Below are 14,858 nucleotides of genomic sequence, written 5' to 3' on the forward strand. Positions count from 1 at the left end.
GTTATTATAGCTGAGCCCTGCATTTAACTCTACCTTTCTTGCAGAGTGCTTATTTGCAAAAAAAAGAAAAAAGGATTTATTCAAGTTTTATTTGTCTGGTTGGATATTTTATTGTCATAGTGTGAGGAGAACAGTACTGGGTTAATTTGTATTAGTTTTTTTATTGCTGTGTAAATAATTATTCTCACAAAGAGTGGTTTAAAATAAACATTTATCTCAGTTTCTGTAGTTTAGGAATTCAAGAGTTTCTGAATTGGGTGGTTCTGGTTTAGGATTTCTCATGAGGTTATAATTGAGATTTCACCTGGGGTTGCAGTCATCTGAACACTTGGCTAGACTTGGACAATCTTCTTCCAAGATGGCTTGTTCAAAGTGGGGGGCGGGGCGATGGGAGGCACACAGGTATCTCTGGTCCATAAGATTCTAAAATCCAGCAGAGTTGAGTTTGGAAGTTCCTTGGTTAGGATTCATAGCTTGGGAATAATTCTCTATGGTTCTTGACTTTGTTCTCTGGATGCTTGGTAGCACCTTTTTCCCTAACAGATAGCACCTGCGGAGTTTCTCTGCATACTTTCTTTCAGCAAAAATTTGGGAATCCAAAACCCTGTTTTCATTTTGTGTCCTGTCTTTCCCCTTTTAGTCATAGCTGGCTGTGTTTCTTCCCATGAATTCTCAGAAATCTTTGGATTTCTTGTGAATCTTATTGGGGTTCATTCCATTAAACACTAGCTTGCCCACAATTATTTTGCAGCTAAGTTCTTCTCTGCCTTGAGTTTCTGCTGAGATGTCTAGAGATAGTTCTTGAATCTTCCTAAAAGGCCTGAGAGGATCTGAGGGAAATGTCCTTAAAATAAGACTGAGTAGTAGGTACTCGGGGGGACCACCTTTGATCTTTCTTAGGTCTTAAAAGCATTTGCTTATACCCTCAGCTTCATCTGAACAATATTTTCCTGGTAGTCCTCTAGATTAGATCTTAGCCCCGATGATTGCTTAATCTAACATTGCCAGCTTGAGAAGCTGGGAATTTTCAAAGCCTGCAAGTCTCAACTGTTGCATGCGCAATAGTCCTTTCTTTAGCTTATCTCTTTCCTCCTGCAATTTACTTTAACAGCAAGAAGCACCTTAAGATGCTAAGATGATACTTTAAACATTTTGTCTAGACATCTCCTTAGCTAGATCACCTCATTCTTTAGGTATATTTTCTACTTTCTGTGTTACTGTAAGGTTACTCAATTGACTGGTACTACATAATGGATTCTCTTTCCTCCGGTTTCTAAAGATTTTCCTTACTTTAACCTCTCACCCATAGCCTCCTCAATAGCCATTAATCTTAGAAATTGTTCCTATAAACAATTCCTTTCAGTTTCTTCAAGTTTTCACCAAACTCTCCTCAAAAGTCCTTTCAGCTTCTGCCCCCAAACAAGTTCTATAGCTCCTCCCAGAGGTTAGTTTTTTGGTATGGCAAATCCCTATTTCCAGGTACCACAATATGTATTAATTATCTCCTGTTGCATAACAAATTATCCCCACCCCAAAAGAATATTTAATAGTTAAAAACAACAAACATGTTTCTGTGGAACAGAAATATGAGAGTGGCTTAGTGAATGGTTTTGGCTCAGGATACTTCATGAAGTTGCAGTGAAGATATTGGCCAGGGCTGAAGTTACCTGAAGGCTTGGGTAAGCTCAGAGGATCACATTGCTGCTGGTGGCGGCCTCAGTTTCTTGCCACATTGGCCTCTCCATAGGGTTTCTTCTTATATCTTTACAATATAGCATCTAGATTCCTCCAGAGTTAGTGAGGCAGAGAGCAATGATGAGGCTTCAAGGACATTTATAACCTGAAGTAACAAATCTTCATTTTCATTATATTCTTTTAAAAAATGTTTTATATTTATTATTTTTAAAAAATTTTATTTTATTTTTATTTTAATCGTCGTTCAAGTAAAGTTTTCTGCCCTTTACCCCCATCCCAACCTACCCCCCAGCCCTCCCCTCCTCCCTCCCGTCTCCACCCCTCCCTTGTTATTGTCCATGTGTCCTTTATACTACTTCCTGCAAACCCTTTCCCCCTTCCCCTTTTTTAAAAATTTTTTTAGAGATTTTTTATTTGTTTATTTTAGAGAGGGAAAGAGAGGGAGAGAAAGATCAATGTGTGGTTGCCTCTCACATGTCCCCTACTGGAAACCTGGCCTGCAACCCAGACATATGCCCTGACTGGCAGTCGAACCCATGACTCTGATTCTCAGGCCCACCCTCAATCCACTGAGTTACACCAGCAGGGCTCATTATATTCTTTTTTTTTTCTTAAGAAGCAAGTGACTAAATCTGCCTGACACATGAGGGGAGAGGAGTTCTGATTCTTCTCTTAAAGGGGAGATATATGAAAGAATTTATGAACATATCTTAAAATAATGATAAAGCTCTTACAGAAGAGTTCATAAAGACACAAAGAAGCATCTTCAATCAAAATTTTATGAAAGGGCAGACTTAAAGCTTTGTTGATATACCTAAATATTTGAAGCATCTCATTTCATACATGGGGGTTTTGTTTTTAGTAATCTTTTCATTCCCCCAGATGTGTTCTAGTTGCAACATTTTAGTGTTTACCTTACCAGTGTTTAATTTTGTGTGTGGGCACAAACACATGTATATGCACATATATACTACATACATACATGCATGCATTAAGCTTTATATACATTGTTTTTAAAAAAATTTTATTTATTTATTTATTTGTTTGTTTGTTTTTTAGAGAGGAAAGGGAGGGAGAGAGAAAGAGAGAGAGAGAGAGAAACATCAATGTGCAGTTGCTAGGGGCCATGACCTGCAACCCAGGCATGTGCCCTGACTGGGAATTGAACCTGCGATGCTTTGGTTCACAGCCCGCGCTCAATCCACTGAGGTACACCAGACAGGGCTTATACATTGTTTTATAGCCTGCATTTTCATGCTTGAACTCCTTTATCTAGAAAGAGAGTAAGACACAAAGAGCAGGAAGACTATCATAGGTTTTTAGAGATAAATACTAGAACCTTTGACTAATAGAATTGTGTTTTATAATCTTCTGGCTTCTTTTCAGTTAATTTGTAAAATTGAATCTGAGTCAAATTTATGTTTATTAGCAAAAGTTATCATCTCAATTTTCTCACTGGCAATATTTTATTTTTCTGTCTCTTCTCATGCTGAGTTTTTGGCCAAACTTCTGAAAAGCTATCTTTTTTAGAGTAAGTGTTGAGATTAAAGAATTCTTATTGTACTTGTCAATAAAATAGTTGTGATATGATAAGCTTGAAGCTATTGACCAGATTCATTATTTTTAAATAAATTATAGATGAACAATTAACGAGCAATGAAAGTGAAGGTGGTGAGATTTTCCAGAGAAAGAGTAAAAAAGCAAAAGGAAATATTTTAGAATCTCCTGAGGTAAGTCATTCAGTAATCACATTAATATGATCATATAAAGACTTTTTCTTTCTTTTTATGTCTTTTTATTTTTTACCCTTTGCTTTATCTGTTTATCTAGGATCAGAAACATAGTGAAATTGATTCTCCACTTCATGCTGTCAAAAAGCGTAGGGTTCCTCCAAAGAAGGTAAGTAAACAAATAATGTATAGATAGTAGTATATAGTAACTCAAAGCCTATTTGAATAAATATTACAGAAATAATATGTGTATAGGTAAATGTAGGTAAATTTGATCTTATAGATATGTAGTAACAGAAAGATAGTAAATCCTATGTGATTGGAATTTCTACTTTAATTTTATATTTGTTTTAAAAACTATCCCTACTTTTGTTAGTACATGTCAGTGGTTCAGCATATGTTCATTAAATATCTACCTACTGTGTACAATATCTACTGTATAAGATGCTGGGGGTACTATAAAGATAATATGCTGGAACTATCTTAGGTCACCTATAATCGATTAGGAGAGAAAGATGAGTAAATGGGTAATCTTTTAAGTTAAGTGATAAGAAAAGATGACCCCTTAGCCTTGCCCTTGGGAGTTCTGGCAAGCTTCTTGAAGATAAAACCTTATTAAATGTTAAAAGCATATTTGTGGCCGTAGGCAAGAGAATGGAGAGGGGAAGGCACTGTCTGACAGAGTAGACAGCTTAAAGAATGACACACAGCTGGGACAGCATCTCTTTATTAATTCTATGTAACTACAAAGAGTGCCAAGAAGTAAAATTAGAGAAAAATCTGGGTCTGTTTTTGGAAGGCTTTATTCTGTAATGTGCTTACTGAATGGGTTTATAAGGAAGAAAGGAAGGTGTCCAATATGATTCTGGTTTTTGGCTTGGGCTGTTTGGCAGATGTGTCGCAAATCTAAAGACAAGAAAGAAAAGTTCAGTGTTGAGTGTGTTTGCATTTGAGGTTTTTGTGTGAGAGTGAAATGTTGGTTTCTGGCAGGCATTGGTGACTATGAGAATATGAAGTTTGGGTAGGAGGCAGGTCTTAAGGCTGATAATACTCATTTGTCATCAGCTTATAGCTGATAACTACATTTTGAAATTAGGATATTTTGTGTGCTTTAATTCTCTGATAAAATATAGAATCATTTGTGCAAAATTAATTAAAATTGCAACCAGTCTGAAACTAGAAAAGTTGGCATTTGTGTCGCTGAAACCGGAAAAGCCGGCAATCATGCTGCCTGACTCCTACCAGACCCAATGAGCAGAGACAGGGATTGAATCTTTATGGGCGCTTTACTCAGATGGCCTGCGAGCTGAGAAGATAGTGGGTTTGTACCCTAACAGACCATCTTGTCTTTTCCTTCCAGGCCAAGCTTTTTATAGCAGGGAATAAACAAGGTGCTGTGAGGCGTTTTGAAATTCAGGGAAGATTGGATTTAAAAAACTGCAGCATTCTTGCCCTGAGCATTTAACTGTGCCCTAGGTGGTCATCTGACTCTCCTTGGAACACAGTGGCTCGCCTGTCTCTAGCTGTGCCCCTAGTAGAGGTCTTTAGCTGTATCCTAGGAGTCAGGGTGGGCCATACCTGCAATTCCTGAAACAATAGCTTTTCACATGCATTAACTACTAAAGTTTTCCACCCTTGAGTTCCCCATCACTGTCTGGCACTACCAGAATCAATAAGTAGAGACAAGGATTGAATTTGTATGGCACTTTATTCAGATCTGACCCTAGAAACTGTCCCATCCCAAGCTGACCTTTTTATGAGGAGAAGAAAAGGGTAGCTAAGGGGTTTGGGGAAAAAAGTTAATCAAATAAGAGTTACAGTCAAGGTTGAATTGCTTGTTAACCTCCTGGAGTCATGTATTACAGTTCCTGGAACAAGAACTTTCCACATGCCTTAATCACTTAAGCCTATCACCTATAACTAAAGCTAAATCTTTAATTCTTGAGTTCCCCTATTAAGTCCATAATAACTTTGTATACTTATATAAAATGAGAAAAGTCACTTTAACTTGCTACTTTAAGTAGAATGTCTGATTGACTTATCAGAAGTGTATTAAAATATTGATAATATGATCAATCTTTTTTAAACTAAATTTTATTCCTCTTAATTGAAATTATTTTGATAAACTTATTTTGATTCTTTTGATCAGTTTTATATTCTTCTGTAAAAGATACAGTGATAGGGCTCCAAGTCAAAACTTATTTTTCTTATATTAGTTTCTTGGTTTGAAAGGACTCCTATATGTGTTTGGCCTGATCCTGATACCTATATTTACACACTTAATTATATTTGCTGAGCCCTTTAGGATCTTCTAAAGAAAACAGTTGAAAAATATAAGTTTTCATCAAATACATTTTATATAATACTAAATTGAATAAATACTATACTAGAATTATATATATTACTTATATTACATATATTACCTATTTCCCAATTCTTCCTCCTTTATCCCCTCTCTGCCCTGTACCCTGCAACTCTCCAGCATTCCCCCACCGTAGTTCATGTCCATGAACTGTGGACATATGTATATGTCCATACATATAAGTTCTTTGAATTCTCTGTTTTCTATACCATTCTTAACCTCTCCCTGTCTATGTTATGCCTACTAATTGTGCTTCTTCTTCCCTGTACCTTCTACCCCCATTCTTCCCTTTCCCCTCCCCACCAAAATCCCTCCCATGTGATGTCCATTTCTCTGATTCTGTTCCTCTTCTAGTTATTTGCTTAGTTTTTGTTTTCATTGTTTTTCTTTTCTTTAGGTTCATTTGTTGATAATTGTGAGTTTGTTATCATTTTACTGAACATATTTTTAATCTTTTTCTTAGATAAGTCCCTTTAACATTTCATAAAATAAGGGCTTGGTGATGATGAACTCTTTTAACTTGGCCTTATCTGAGAAGCACTTTATCTGCCCTTCCATTCTAAATGAAAGCTTTGCTGGATAGAGCAATCTTGGAAGTAGGTCCTTGCCTTTCATGACTTCCATTAATTCTTTCCAGTCCCTTCTTGCTTGTAAGGTTTCTTTTGAGAAATCATCTGACAGTCTTATGGGAACTCCTTTGTAGGTAACTCCTTTTCTCTTGCTGCTTTTAAGATTCTCTCTTTATCTTTAATCTTGGGTGATGTAATGATGATGTGCCTTGGTGAGTTCCTCTTTGGATCCAACTTCTTTGGGACGCTCTGGGCTTCCTGGGAGTCTATTTCCTTTGCCAGATTGGGGAAGTTTTCCTTCATTATTCGTTCAAATAAGTTTTCAATTTCTTGCTGTTGTTCTTCTCCTGGTACCCCTATAATTCAGATATTAGAACGTTTCGGGTGGTCCCAGAGGTTTGTAAGTCTCTCCTCACTTTTTTTGAATTCTTGTTTCTTCATTCTGTTCTGGTTGGATGTTTATGTTTATTTCTTCCTTTTGTTCCAAATCATTCCTTTGAGTCCTGGTTTCCTTCCTGTCATTGTTGGTTCCCTGAATATTTTGCTTTATTTCATTTTGGGTATCTTTCATTTGTTTCATCATTTTTTGACCAAGCTCAATCAGACCTGTGAGCATTTTGATTACCAGGGTTTTAAATTCTCTTTCAGATAGGTTGGCTATATCCTCATCGTATAGTTCTCCTTCTGAAGTTTTGCTCTGTTCTTTCATTTGGGCCATATTTCTTTGTCTTGGTACAGCTGATATGTTGTAAGGGGGTGGAGCCTTAGGTATTCACCCCACAGGACAATTGTCCTTGCTGCACTGGGGGGCTGCCTGTGGGGGAGGGGCCAGAGAGGGAACAATGCAGCTCGCCTGCTTATCTCTAGTGCACTTTCCAATGGACTCTCTCCTGTGATACTGGGAGTTTCTCCCACCATGGCAACTACTGTAGTCCACAGTAAGCTCTGAGTCTCAGTTTCCTCTTCAGTCAGCCTTGCCTGCCCAGTCCACCACCTTGCTTCGGTTTTTCTGAGCCGACTCTACCCGCGTGGTTCAAACTCTTGCTGTGGTTTTTCTCAGCCAGCCTCGCTATGGGTTCTTACTGGTCTGGTTGTTCTGGTTGATTTTTTTCTTTAATTCCTTGGTTGTCGGAGTTCCTTGCAGTTCGATTTTCTGGCACTTCTGGTTATTTATTGATTTTAGATTAATTGTTATCCTCCTTTTGGTTGTTCGAGGAAGCGAAGGGTTTCTACCTACACCTCTATCTTGGTTGGAGCTACCTAATTTAGTATTTTAATACTTATTATCAATTCTTATGTGTTTGTAACAGGGTTCTGGGTTGTGAGAGCATTTTATTTTTCTAATCAAGAAAACTTTATAAAATGAAAATAAAAGCAAAAACCTTTTAGAAATACATTAAGATGCAATAATCCAATTATATTTTCTTATGCAAGAAGTTTTGAATTTTTATAGTTAGAATTATCATCCAGTGACGAGAACGAGGATTTTCCTGAACAACATCCACAACTAGACAACTTCAAGGGTCATGACAGGAATGCCAAAAGAAGCACCAAAGTCCAAAAGAGACAAAGTCGCCTGAAGGTAAACTTTTTTCATTTTTTTAATTTATAGATAATGTGTGTATACTATATATGTATTAAAGAACATTAGATTTTACATGGATATAGATTTCTGTCTATAGTTTCTTTATAGGAAAAAATCCCAAGTTCAAAAATATTTTTACCCTAGTTTTCCTTTTAAAATGGAATTAGTATCTCAAGGTATTGTAGTTTTGTTTCTTTTTGTGTTTTGAAAGTATCTTGCAGTGTTGTGTTCTTTTTAATAACTAAGTGAAGAAACTAGTATACTGAGTTTAAGATTCAAATTGAAGAAAATATACAGACAGAAATCTGTGTTTTAGAATATTTGCTTTTACAATCATTGTATTGTTTTTCTTATCTCTATTCAGTATTCAAATCTTTGGAAAAGAATGCTCAATACCTTTTTTTCTGATTAGTCCTTTTGTGGTGCAGTATTTTCCTGGCAAAATTTTAAATAGCCAGAATACTTGGGAAACTTTATGCTTATTTAAAAAAAATAAGAAAAACATTCAGCAAGCTGACATGTTTCTTGAACTTATTTTACTTGTAAGAATTATCAGAAGAAGCCCTGGCTGGTGTAGCTCAGTGGATTGAGCACGGGCTGCGAACCAAAGGGTCGCAGGTTTGATTCCCAGTCAGGGTACATGCCTGGGTTGCAGGCCATGACCCCCAGCAACTGCAAATTGACGTTTCTCTCTTTCTCCCTCCCTTCCCGCTCTAAATATAAATAAATAAATAAAATCTTTAAAAAAAAGAATTATCAGAAGAAATTTGAATAGGTATGCTATTTTATCAAGTATTCCTTCAGTTTTCTGTTTTCATTTTTTGCCTTAAAAAGCATTTGCAAAAAATCCATTTTCCAGAACTATTTTCAATTATTTAAGGGAAAGAAATGATTTTTCTCATCAGTATCATCTTATTTTCTATACTTTGTTTTAGTTTGTAGCTAGAACGTTTTTAGATGATCAAGCAGAACTTTCCCAAGAAGATGCAGAATGTGTTTCATCAGATGAAAATGATGAGTCAGAAAATGAAAAAGATTCCTCATTACTTGACTTCTTAAATGATGAGACTCAACTTTCACAGGCCATAAATGGTAAATGATGTAATGATGCTTTTTCTTTTAATTTTTATGATTTTAATATGGTTGTAGTTAAGTATTTTAGTTACTTTTCAGAGACTCTTGACTTCAAAGGGAATTAAATTTGGTATTGTGAAATATTTGGTCAATTCCATTCAAATTCTGTATTATTTATCTTAGACTTGGTTGTTTATAGACTTGCTAATTTGATTATTTCTCTCCAGAACAACCTGGCTGACTCAGTGACAAATGTTTATTTAACAATTATTTAGTGCCTACTGTGTGCTTGGTACTATGTAAAGTTCTTGAGAAAGACATATCAGTGAACAAAATGGACAAAAATCTCTGCCCTTAACATTTGAATGGAAGGAGACAAACAATAAACATAGTAACTAAATTATTTAGTATATTTTAAAGATTTGTATTTATTTTTAGAGAGAGGAGGAGAAAGAGAGGGAAACATTGATTGGTTGCCTCTCCTATACCCCCCAACTGGGGACCTGGCCAGAAACCCAGGCATGTGCCCTGACTAGGAATTGAACCAGCAACCTTTTTGGTTTGCAGGCCGGCATTCAATCCACTGAGCCATACCAGCCTGAGCTATTTAGTATATTTTAAGATGAAAAATATAGAGAGAAATGAAAACATTGAGTAAGGTGAGGATTTGGAGTGGCAGGTGTTAGGGTATTAATAATGGACAAGATATAATTTCATATAAGGTATTGAGAGGTAGAACTCATTGAGAAGATGACATTTATCAAACTCCAAAAGGAGATGATGGGTTTAGCAACATGGATTGTGAAAACCAGCTGAGACACAAAGCTAAATTGATCAAATTTGCCGAGGAGGGGATATGTACTTTCAGTAAATAGTCTCTCCAAACAATGCTTGAGCAGATCTTATACACAATAATGAAGAGAAGATGATTCAGGTTGGCTGTAATAGAAATAGGAAAGATTCTGTTGGGCTTTTCAGTGTTTTGATCTTTTATAGATCTTGCCATTTATTCTGCTCTTGCAGTCCCTGATGATTTAAGACAGCAAAGTTTCCCAAGGTCTATGCCTTTAAAGAAAAAAAGTGTTAAGGACAGGTTTCAGTGCTGAGTTGTTGCTCCTGATATGGTTTGCAGAATAAGTTTTCTTAATATGATGCCCTTGATACTCATTAACAGAAGTGGCTTTTGCAAGTTTATGGTATAATCTGGTTGGAGAATGTTGATGCATGAAGATAGCCAGTACAAAGGTCCTGGGCAGGCATGTGCCTGGCATGTGCAAGGAAGGCATTGTTCCCAGAATTGAGTAAGGTAGAGGGGGTGGTAGAGAGTGAGATCAGACAGGTGACCAGCAGCCGGCTCATGGTCTGACTCACTGTAGTAGTGTCACTCTGCCTTCTGTGTTGAACAAATGGCTGCCTACAGGGGAGCAAAGGTGGACAAACAGACCATTTTGGAGGCTGTTGCAGTGATCTGATCAAGGAATGACAGTGGTTCCTGCCGAGGTGGTGGCAATGAGTGGGTGACAAGGATGGATTTTCGGGTGGATGAGAGAGAAAAAGGAGTGAGTGGGCTTGAGTGACAGGAAGACAGAGTTGCTGCTGTCTGATGTCGGGAGGCGGCCTGTGGAGCAGTGGAGATGAAGAGTGGGGAGATCCGAAACTTCATTTTAGACACAATATGTTTGAAATATGTAGGATTTCAACGTTTTTTTAATAACTGCAAAATTCACATCTGTTTTTCATGTTTCGTTTCTTAAGTACTCTTTGCTATAACTGAAAAAATGAGAGGCTTATGAATCTCACATGAATTATGCTTGGTGAAGAAAGACAGATTCGAAAGGTTACATACTGTGTATTTTGATTTATACAACATTCTGGAAAAGGTAAAACTATAGGTACAGCAGACAGATTAGTGGTTGCTATAAGAATGGATTTGTTAAGACTCGGAACTGTACCCCACAGAGGCTGAATTTTACTGCATATACATTACACCTAAAAAACAAATGTATGAAACAAATGAAAAAATCTATGAAATCTTGATTTTAAGTCCTTCTAAACAGTAAACTGGAAGTAAGGGTCCCACTAAGTTTGTAGGGATTTATGTAAGTCAGGAGGTTATCGAATAGTTGAAGCTAGCTATAGAATGAAGATAAGGGAAATACTCATCAAAGAAAAATTTATATATCTTGTACCAAGCACTATAATCATTAAATTAGCAGTTATCCCTCAAAATAATGGATGTCAATAAATTTAATCACCTCAAAAAGTATGGAAAAAATAAAGTTGCTTTCTGGTTGTAACCTTAATATATAAGCATAAATAAAAACCATGTGTTTTTTCAAATTTTTGCTTGACTGAAAATTATGAAACATGTATACTGTTGTCTGTGGCTTTTGACATTTTTGAAATTTTTTTTAGCCTGGATTTCTTACGTTTCATTGAATACTTTTTATAAATCAGGTACAGTTGTAAGGTATTTGCATATATTTATTTTGTATGAAAAGGCACTATCCTAATCTTCATTTCCAGATTAGGAAATAGGAATTCAGATTAGAGATAGCTAAAGTGGAGAGCTTAAATAAATTGTGCATGATCACCCAGCTAGATGGTCTGATTTCAAAGGCCAAACTTCAAACTTTGCATTTTGAATTAGTTTTCAGACATCTTTTTATATATTAAATAACCTTTTGTATAAAATAATTCTACAAGATTTGAATCATGTGAATTTGGAATACGTCAAAATTAAAAACTTCTAGTTTTCATTTTAATAATTTTGCTATATAAAATTCTTATTATCTTTACACAGATTCTGAAATGAGAGCTATTTACGCGAAATCTTTGCGTAGTCCATTGATGATCCGTCGGTACAAAATGGTCCACGAGAAACATAACAACGTGAACATTTTCTCACAGGTATGGACTCTAGAGACATTATAGAGAATTTCCTGATGGTAATGTTGAAATATGTTCTTGTTAATGAAACCTCCATTTTGTTTCTAAAACTGGATTTCCAGAGCTAATGGGGATGATTCCTGTCCAGTCAGGAAGGTGGACTAAATGAATTCTCAAAATCTCTTTTAGTCTTAATGTGATCAAATTGTCTTTCTTTAATTTCAGTTAAGTAGAATAGACCATTAAATTATTTTCTCATTAGGAGAATGTTTAAAGGCTATGAATAAAACTTCAGCATCTACTAGTTAAATTTTTCTTATATGTTGTCATTTCTTCTGAAAATTTATTTTTTCATAAAAATGTTAATTCTAAAAATCATAGATTATTTTACATTGTTATATTAGTTTTACATGTTTATAAATTGCCATATTCAGCTTGGTCACATGGCCATTCATAGCTCTGTACTTCCATTATCTTTATTATATAGCACTTGTAGCATTGTTTATAAATTATTGCATATTTTTGGGGTGGTTTCCTTACTAGACTGTTAATTTCTTTTTTGTTTTTGTTTTTTAAGATTTTATTTATTTATTTTTATAGAGGGAAGGGAGGGAGAAAGAGAGAGAGAGAAACATCAATGTGTGGTTGCTGGGGGTCATGGCCTGCAACCCAGGCATGTACCCTGACTGGGAATCGAACCTGCGACACTTTGGTTCGTAGCCTGCGGACTGTTAATTTCTTGAGGGTAAATTATAATTTTTTTTTTTTATCCTTAAAGTCCTCACTTTTCCCATAGAGGATATAATCGGTATATGTTAGTTGAGCAAATGACTCAAAATAAAATGAAATAAATATTCATTAAAATCTCATGTATATTAAAGAGTATGTTAATTACCCGCTGATTTTATGAAAGAAATTTGTAATATATTTTTAAAAGATTTTATTTGCTTATTTGTACAGAGAAGGGGAGGGAAGGAAAAAGAGAGGGAGAGAAATATAGATCAGCCACCTCTCGAGTGCCCCCAACCAGGGACCTGGCCCGCTACCCCGGCATGTGCCCTGCCTGGGAACTGAGCTGGCGACCCTTGGGTTTGCGGGATGACACCCAACCCACTGAACCACCCCAGTCAGGCCCTGTAATATTCTTATATGTATTTTTATTGTAGATTCCTGAGCAAGATGAAACCTACTTAGAAGACAGTTTTTGTGTTCATGAAGAAGAATCTTGCAAAAGCCAATCAAGTGAAGAAGAAGTGCGTGTTGATTTTAATTTAATAACTGAAGATTGCTTTGCAAGTGGGAGTAAAAAATATAAAACCCGGCGTGCAGTAAAGCTAAAACAAATGAAGATGAGACAGAGTGCACGTTCAAAAAAGAAATTATCCAGAATTATTTTACTGGATGATTCAAGTGAGGAGGAAAACAATGTAAATGATAAAAGAGAATCCATTCCTGTGGCTAACCCCAGCACTGTTACAGAGAGCAAACAGCAGGGCCATTGTTGGAATTCAGTGCTTTCGGGATCTTCCTTACAGCCCAAGGACCATTCTAATCCAGTTGTCACTCAAGTGCCAAAGCAGAGGCAGCAGACACTACTTAATTCAAAGGATATAGTTTCTGACATCTCGTACTCCAAACCTCAGAGCCATAATAAAATTGAATCTACATCACCATCAGTCACTGCTGTTGGTTTACAGAAGGACTGTAGCAAATTTCCAGTTCATTTGAAGGTATGGATCAAAGTAGAGGAAAAAGTCTTCATGTTTACCAATAGGTGTTTTTGTTTTGTTTTGCTTTACTGTGTGTTTTGTGTTAAATAATTAGGTCAAAGAAAAGTTAGCTAATGATGGAAGTCTTCAAATAAGAAAACAGCACACTAAATTTTATGGATAATTTACATATGAATACTTGGGTTGTAATTTGTTAAATGTGTTCATAGTTTTCTTAATAATACTGTAAGGAAACTTGCTAATTTTATTAAAAAGGCTGTAGGAAAATGGGCTTTCTGCAAGATGAAAAAAAACCCCAGAAATTACATGCTTAGAACTAGTACTCCCCCATCCCTGGCCCGCCACTCAGATTAACTTTTCTTTCCCCCTGCTGAAGGCTGCAGGTGTGTACCTCTCATCTTGTTGCTGGGGAGAGGAGGTCAGAGGCATCATCTCATTTCCTTCCTTCCAGAATAGCTGAGGAGTTCCATTTCCAGCTTCTCCATATCTTGCTATTGCTTAAATAATCCCTAAAGCCATTTTTAGTTTTTAAGAATTTATATTTACTGTAAGTAGTTTTACTAAAATAGGGATTAAATTCATAGCAATAGGAATCCTTAATTGTAAATACTCACATCCTTGATTGTCATTTTGGGGAGAGACCCAGACCTAGACTTCTTGTTCTCTTTGATTCCAGGTGTTTCTGTCCATTCTGCCCTAGCAGCATGCTCCTAGCAGCAGAACACACAGTGGGCTCTCAGATTGGCCAATTTTAAATTGTTCCCCGGCTTTTTTTACACAAAGTTACTTCAAAGTATAATGAGGATAGAGTTAACTAGATTAAGTCTCATAATAGATTGGAGATCAAGAAAGTACTTGATTTCTCTGAGCCTCAGTTTTCTCAGCTGTAATATAAGGATAGCAATCCCAAAGGTCAAGGTAGGGAATATATGCACAGAACTTTGAGACCCAGGGAGCAATATCTACATTTCTACTTTGGTATGCTTGAATTAAAAAATAGATATAGGCTAGTAATACTTTGAGGATTGTGGAAAAAGGATACACAGATTTTAGCAGAAATGTGTTTCTTTTACATCTAATACAACAATTCCATATATAGCATAATTTATTTCACTTGAAATGAGAAGGGCAAAGAATTTGAGGTAAATTTGAGAAAGAACATCTTATCAAAAACCATTAGATACTAAAAATGTTAACTTTTACTTTGTCATGTATATTGCAAAC

General features: G+C 36.0%; 1 protein-coding gene across 1 annotated transcript in view; it reads left to right on the plus strand.

The window, feature by feature from the left end:
* Positions 1-14,858, plus strand: part of FANCM (FA complementation group M) — a 66,624-nt gene that overhangs the window by 44,007 nt on the left and 7,759 nt on the right. The window contains exons 15-20 of the mRNA XM_045848529.1: positions 3,334-3,425; positions 3,526-3,594; positions 7,810-7,938; positions 8,877-9,033; positions 11,819-11,925; positions 13,071-13,634. Of these exons, the coding sequence (XP_045704485.1) occupies positions 3,334-3,425; positions 3,526-3,594; positions 7,810-7,938; positions 8,877-9,033; positions 11,819-11,925; positions 13,071-13,634 (1,118 nt within the window). The remainder of the gene's footprint in view (positions 1-3,333; positions 3,426-3,525; positions 3,595-7,809; positions 7,939-8,876; positions 9,034-11,818; positions 11,926-13,070; positions 13,635-14,858) is intronic.

The sequence above is a fragment of the Phyllostomus hastatus genome, unplaced genomic scaffold (assembly GCF_019186645.2).
Source record: "Phyllostomus hastatus isolate PE091 unplaced genomic scaffold, TTU_PhHast_1.1 phas_contig_62, whole genome shotgun sequence".
Taxonomy (NCBI): Eukaryota; Metazoa; Chordata; class Mammalia; order Chiroptera; family Phyllostomidae; genus Phyllostomus; species Phyllostomus hastatus.